Raw genomic sequence first — 7,904 nt, 5'->3', positions numbered from 1 at the left:
CAAGTGGGATGCCGAGCAACCTGATAATGCACCGTTTCTGCTTGTATAATATAATGATTGAAAATAACAGTTGTACTGTATATGACACTGTAGCATTCGACTTTTAACATGAACTGACAATAGCTGATGGAGTTCAGCACGAGGGCATTTTTTATTGAATTATATGAATAATACACTAACACTGTTAACACTAACAACTGTAATTATCGTGATTGTCATTCCCAGCTGTTCCTCGTACCAGTGACAGCCAGTGCAGCTCAGTTCCAGAACCTCGCTATGGCAGGCGGCTTGGTTCAGAGTTCTCAGCCGGTTCTGTGGTTCGGTTTGAGTGCAGCCCAGGGTATCTGCTGAAGGGCTTCAGTGCCATCCGATGCCAAGCTGTTCCAGGCGCATTAGCACAGTGGAACGCGTCTACGCCATCCTGTATAGGTACGTTCTGACTGACTGGTTCGCTGGCTGTCCACAAACGACCCCTACATACAGTAGAATATAAAATAATAATGTACAATATGTGCAACTGCATCACTTCAAACCACTGTATTTTTAAATTGTTGTTGTGCTGTAGTAGGGGGCAGCTTAAATAAAAAAATATGCCTAGATTTATCTTGAAATCTAGCATTATATAAGCTACAGTGATGGAAGTAGCTTATATAAGTACTGTACTGATGGAATACTGTATACCCAGCAATGCCCTTAGCTTGAACTAAAGTGTTTCTACTGTTGTGAGTTATGACACAAACACACACAAACTAATATATTTTTAATTTGGTACCTTGTTGTCTCCTGCATATCAAAATGTCATCCCCACTGTGCCATGTTTTGCTCATTTATCACCGCTCTGTCAGTTGCATGTACAGTATGTGTGTGTGACGTTATCTTGTGATTTCCTAATATCACATCATTTCAGGGCTGTAAACACAGCTGTTCATTCTTTAGGAAAAAATTAACAGAAGCTGTTGTAAAAAGCTGGTGTGAAGATAAGAATGACCTTTATATCGTAGCTTTCCAGAGCTCCATTTGAATACGTTCAACTGCCAATTTAGTTCATTACACAAATTACGTAAGATGTGATAAGAACCCTTTTCTGTGTCTCGCCCATAGGGGTAGTTTGATCTCCATAATTTCCCCAGACCATTCAGAAGCCTTCCTCGTGCAATCTTAAAAATCAGCAGACTATTATTACGTTCACGATTGAATGGACTTTTCTATTTTGGTTCATTTACAGTTCCCTGCAGCGGCAATCTGACTGAACGCAGAGGCACAATACTTTCTCCCGCATACCCCGAGCCTTACCCAAATAGCCTCAACTGTCTGTGGAGGATCCATGTCAGTGAAGGTGCTGGCATACAGGTAATCATAGTTATACATTTGCCCATATACAGCACATATTAGGCCTACTATATATTACGTGGTGGGGGGGGGGGGGGTCTTGTCTGAAATTACCAAACCTGTGTACCGATGATGATTTCATTGGTAGGCAGGTTTCTGAACTGTCCAAGGTCCACCTCTGAGACACAGAGCGAGTAGACAGAGCGAGAAGACAGAAATAGCCGTATAATTATATTATAGTAATAATTATATTATTGATTAAATTATATGAAGATAAGGTTGAAAATGGGTGAAGTATTCCTTTAAGTAAGTACCTGCTTTAAAAAATACTTAGGTTCAAAAGTACAAATTACAAGTACATTTTATGTTAATTATCCATACATTGCTGTATTGTTTTCACGATGCATTTACAGTACCCTGGAACTCGCTGAAACAAACAAATGAATTCACTGACTTGCTTGTAGAACACAAATTATGTATAGTAAATGCTATACTAAATCATCTTCTTTTGTTTTGCTGTTTTTATTATTCTTTGTTCAGATCCAGGTGATGACATTTGCAACTGAGCATAACTGGGATTCTCTTGAAATCTATGATGGAGGAGACATGACGGCTCCTAAATTAGGATCATTTTCTGGTAGGGCTATACTGTATACGCACACACGCAAACACGCACGCACACACACACACACACACACACACACACACACACACACACACACACACACACAAACACACACACACACACACACACACACACACACACACACACACACACACACACACACACACACACACACACACACACACACACACACCCAGTCACACACGCAACACATACCCCGCCCCCTTACTTAAAAGGACTTCGCCTTAAAAGAAAGCATCATATTGGTACGCCAAATATACAACGTGCAGCGCTTTAATAGCGTTCATTTATATATGCCCTGTATGCTGTGTTTGGCCTTCATGTAATGTATTGTTGGACATTAGGCAGCGCCGACTGCAGTCAGTGGTTTCTAAGAGAATGTCACAGCTGATGTGTGGTGCAGAGGGCTTACAATGATGATTAACACGTTCCTCGTGACGACGGCTCTAATAATAATAGGCTAATTGCAAAGCACTGCAATTATGTCTGATAAACAATGTTGTTTTCTATCAATGCATTCGCTCATTACGCACATAACGCATGCGTCTGCTGACTGCTGGTGTTCGACACACGCACGCAAAGTCTCATGACCTCACGTGAATTAATGTCTCCCCTAGCTGCCAGATTCATATTAGATCTTAGTTGGAAAGCTGCAGTGGCATCATCAGAGTGTTGAACACTTCTCCATCGTAAAAAAAAACTAATATTGAACACAGTGCCAGGTACCGATCAGAGAAACGCGGCAAGTTTATCGTGTGTGTGTGTGTGCGCACGCGCGTGTAGCGTGCGTTATGTGTTTGCCAGAGGTGTCGTATTTTGGTTTGTCTGACAATGGATATACTAGCTATGGATCACACGACGATCGTCTGTCACAACCATCATGGATGAACTTCAACCTGGTGTTTGCACTTTCTCCGTTTACGGCCCTACATCTACATAAACCTTCAGATTTCAAATATAAATTGCTTACCTCATGGCCACGGACGTTATAATTATGTGCCGTTCCTCAAAAGTACCCGTTTATTACGTGTTGTTCAATAAAAAGCACTTTAATCCGATCGTCGGCCATTTCCTCATAGAGTTCCAATGTGCAATACACCTCCCAACCGATAGGGTCGCTTAGTTGAAAGTATGGAGAAAATTCGGAGAAAGAGGCACTGATCGGATTAAAATAGGGTTGTCCGATATTGGCTTTTTTACCGATAACCGATATACCGATATTGTCCAACTCTTAATTACCGATACCGATATCAACCGATACCGATATATGCGGGGATTATTGTGATTAGGGTAAGCTCAAATTTCATATCACACACACCATATACAGTAAGAACTCCTGTAACTTATTTATAAAGCAAAAAAAAAAAAAAAACAATTTTTCAAAAACCGATACCGATATTTTCCCGATATCAATTTTTATGCTAATATCGGCCGATAATATCGGGAGGCCGATAATATCGGACATCCCTAGATTAAAATGCTTTTTATTGAACAATACGGAAGACACGGGTACTTCTGACATACATAATTGTAACATCCATGGCCATGGGGTAAGCACTTTATATTTGAAACCTGAACGTTTATGTACTGTAGATGTACGGGTTGTAATTGAGAAAGTGCAAAAACCAGGTTGAAGTTCAGCCAGGACGCTGGTGAAGGACGATGCGATCGTGTTTCCACAGTATGTGACGTGTTGCTCTTTTTCTGTATAGTTATTGTTTTGACAAGGCGTCAACTGAACTACTACAGTACTAGGCTAATGTTAACCTTGCTAGTTATAGTGTTATGTGCACACTACAGTAGGTCTATGTACATTATGTGAAGGCCTGTTATGTGCGCAGTAGGCCTACCTTTTTTCGTTCTTTTTTTCTCCTGCAATTTTTAGCCGCTTGCTGAAAGCTGGCGGCTCTACAGACAGCACTAGTCCTAGTCCGACACCCAAGTGACACCTAAGTGTCATTGGCTGTCCTGGCTGTCCTTCACACTTCCCGCCAATGGGGAGACGGTGCTTTGCAGCACCCGCCTCTCCTCCTTTGACACCTATTTGTCATTGGCTGTCCTGGCTGTCCTTCACACTTCCCCCCGTTTAAGCCAATGGGGAGACGGCCCTTTGCAGCACCCGCCTCTCCTTCTTTGCAGCAGAGAGAGAGAAAGTAGTTGGGTCATTTATGGCACTTCCGTGACCGTGGAGAGCGAAGGTCCGTTTCTCAATGGATTTGTCATCTAGGAGGGTTATTAAACAAATTTAGCCGGGCTTTTTTAAAACGGCGGGGACAATTTGTGGGAGACCAAAATCCAAAATGGCTACCGTGAAAATTAACTTTTTAATGGTTTGACCTACAATGATGCACAATACATGGTTTCAGAGCTTATTTTGGTCAAGGAATCCATATAAGGTGTTTATATAATGATTTGACCTATTGTCGACCTTCAAATGCAAGATGGCTGCCAATTATGAGCTCCAAAAGGGAGTTTTTTCCAAAATCGTCACAGAGCCTTCATATTAGGCTCAAATGAAAGCTCTGCTCATGATGAGCTGAATAATATACAGTATAAGTACACAGAAGTAATCTCTGAGGTCAATAAAGTCAATGTTTGTGTGTAAACAGCAGTTGCTGATTTGCGGTTTCCCATTAAATAGGGTAGGCTACTGAGAATACGGTGTCCAGTTCATCCCATCACATTTTCATAATGAACCAAAAAGTAATTGTGCAGTATAGCCTAACATACTGTAACATAGTATTATGTATGCAACGCTAGAAAGGTTAGTTGCTTGAGGTGAATTTAAAGGTCAACTCATTTGTCACCCTTATTTTGTAGTATTGATCCCAGTGTTTCCTGTCTGCCTAGTTACTTTTACCTGCCTTAACCAGTCTTGTAATTTTGTCAGTGTTTCCACCTGTGTCCTCTTAGTCCCCCAGCCTATCCCAGTGTTAATTGTCTGTTGAGTTTGCCTGTGTCCTGTTAAAACACAGGGCTGTCTATTTAAGCCCTGTGTTTGCATTGTGTTCTTGTTGGTCTGTAGACCTCTGTCATGTGAGGTTTTTAGTCGTTGTTCTTTGTGCTCAAGAATCTTGGACAAGTGATTTTGGATAAGAACCTCTCTCCAGAGCAGGATGCACCCACCGCACGCCCCGTCTGTAGTGCTTTCCTCATAGTGCTTGGTCTACCAACCCCTCCACTACTACCCCTGCTGTAACCAGAGTGTCTGCCATTCCAGAGCCCTTGAATCGCTTGTAGATGGCATAGATGTAGGACATCAGCTGGTGGAAAGGTACGAGGATTGGGAGGATATCCTTCATTCCAACATTTCTGGATTCTCCGCCTTGAGCTCAGTGAGCGTCCTGTAGGTGGGCAGGTCACCAACAAGAAAGGAGAATGGAATATTCTTCTGCCGCATGGCCTCCACATGTTTCACCATGATGTCATTCACCACTGACTTGCTTGAAGGTTCATTGTATGTTGTGTGGTAATAAGGCTTGCTCTTGTTGGGTGGTGGATGACAGCAGGACTGGGCACCACTGTATCCTGGAAATCGCTGCTCTTCAGGTGGTGGTCTTGTGCCATGATTGTCTACACGAGACAGTGCATGTATTACAGAGTGAGCACGCTGCGGAGCTCTGCTAACAACCTGGGAGTAAATGTCCATAGCATGACAAGGAGTAAAGATCTGGTAGACACTCTGCACAAGAGCGGTGTCTGCATCAGCTATGCAGACACACTGCTCCTCTATGACCATAGATGGGCTCTGATGGATGTGGAGGCATCAGGAACCTGCCCACACAAGATCGCAGACAGAAAGCCAGCTATCGTGATCATCGACAATGACGACTTCAAGATTGACACTATGACAGGTGACTCTACAGGAGTCCATGTACATGCAGCCAGAGAGCCATGAAAAGAAACCAGGCGTAACTTTCCACCGGCTGATGTCCTACATCTATGCCATCTACAAGCGATTCAAGGGATCTGCAATGGCAGACGCTCTAATGTCCAAGATTCTTGAGCACAAACAACAACAACTAAAAACCTCACCTCACATGACTACAGACCAACAAGACCACGGTGCAAACACAGGGCTTAAATAGACAGGGATTAACAGGACACAGGTGAACTCAACTGACAATCAACACTGGGATAGGCTGGGGGACTAGGAGGACACAGGTGGAAACACTGACAAAATTACAAGACTGGTTAAGGCAGGTAAAAGTAACTAGGCAGACAGGAAACACTGGGATCAATACTACAAAATAAGGGTGACAAATGAGTTGACCTTTAAATTCACCTCAAGCAACTAATCTTTCTAGCTTTGCATACAGACTACTATTTTATGTTAGGCTATAGTGCTCATTTATTTTTGGTTCATTATGAAAATGTGATGGGATGAACTGGACACCATATTCTCAGTAGCCTACCCTATTTAATGGGGAACTGCAAATCAGTAACTGCTGTTTACACACAAACATTGACTTTATTGACCTCAGAGATTACTTCTGTGTACTTATACTGTATATTATTCAACTCATCATGAGCAGAGCTTTCATTTGAGCCTAATATGAAGGCTCTGTGACGATTTTGAAAAAAAACTCCCTTTTGGAGCTCATAATTGGCAGCCATCTTGCATTTGAAGGTCGACAATAGGTCAAATCATTATATAAACACCTTATATGTATTCCTTGACCAAAATAAGCTCTGAAACCATGTATTGTGCATCATTGTAGGTCAAACCATTAAAAAGTTCATTTTCACGTCAGCCATTTTGGATTTTGGTCTCCCACAAATTTTCCCCGCGTTTTAAAAAAGACACCCCGGCTAAATTTGTTTAATAACCCTCCTAGATGACAAATCCATTGAGAAACGGACCTTCGCTCTCCACGGTCACGGAAGTGCCATAAATGACCCAACTAAAGGGAGAGAGCCTCAGGCAGGAGGGTTAGCCTAAATGCTAGCGTGCTTCATTAGACCTAGTTTGGCTATTAAGTTATTATTTGGCCATGTTCACACTGACTTCAATCTTAGCTATTGTTGGGAAGACCCGTGTGGTGTCACAAAATGTTGCCACCACTTATATAAAAGATCTTAGAGCGTTTAGCGTCACAGATTCTGTGACGCTAAATGTTGCCATGTTTGGCGAGAGAAACAAGCAATCCAAAAAACAAGTAATCAGGTCTATGAAAAGATTGGGGCAAAAAAAGCCTGCCGCAAGCGGCTATATTATGACTTTAGTCATTTCTTGTTTCAAAAGATACATACATTTGACAACTTGTGAAATGGGACATTCTGCATAATGACTAGCCTACTTTCTAGTTTTGGTACTTTAAGTACATTTAGATACCAATATTTTTGTACTTTTACTCAAGTACATTTTTAATTCCGGACTTTTACTTGTAACAGAGTATTTCTAGATTTTCTAGATTACAGTATTGATACTTCTACTTAAGTAAAAAATGTGAATGCTTTTTCTACTGACTGTATGTCCATGTCCAACCACGAGGTTAGTGCCTGGGACCAAGTCAAACGTTTTTGTAAATAGCAGATCTACAAGCCCACAACGTGTCACACACTCTCACATTGGATAACATGTTATCCAATTAATTTTGTTCTTCTACAGACAGTAACCTATATACTTCATTGTAGTAGGCCACAGAAAATAGTCCTCCTACAAGCTCACAAGTGTAGCTTTGATGTGTTCTGAGCTTGTAGATCTGTTATATTTCCAAAATGTTTGCCCCAGGGGAGAGGGAGGAAAAGGTGTAAAGTTATTCCTGAGAGGTGGGGGGGGGGGGGGGGGGGGGGTGGCACAGAGAAGTAGAAGAACAGAGAAAGAGTGAAAGAAAAAAGAAGAGAAGAGAGAGTGGGATGAAGGATGGTATAACCTTTAACAATCTCCCTGGAGGAGTTCCCTGTGACCTGCCCCAAGCACTATGCC

The 7,904-nt window shown here is 42.0% G+C and overlaps 1 protein-coding gene across 1 annotated transcript in view; it reads left to right on the top strand.

Annotated features, from left to right (window-relative positions):
* Positions 1-7,904, top strand: part of LOC311051108 (CUB and sushi domain-containing protein 1-like) — a gene marked incomplete at its 3' end in the record, with an annotated part of 707,106 nt that overhangs the window by 573,011 nt on the left and 126,191 nt on the right. Inside the window, exons 36-38 of the mRNA XM_084065507.1 lie at positions 226-429; positions 1,226-1,350; positions 1,870-1,966. Of these exons, the coding sequence (XP_083921633.1) occupies positions 226-429; positions 1,226-1,350; positions 1,870-1,966 (426 nt within the window). The remainder of the gene's footprint in view (positions 1-225; positions 430-1,225; positions 1,351-1,869; positions 1,967-7,904) is intronic.

Source organism: Gymnoscopelus microlampas (genome assembly GCF_963454915.1).
Source record: "Gymnoscopelus microlampas genome assembly, chromosome: 1".
Classification (NCBI taxonomy): domain Eukaryota; kingdom Metazoa; phylum Chordata; class Actinopteri; order Myctophiformes; family Myctophidae; genus Gymnoscopelus; species Gymnoscopelus microlampas.
The sequence above is the reverse complement of the archived record's forward strand: the minus strand, read 5'-3'. Positions and strand labels throughout refer to the sequence as shown.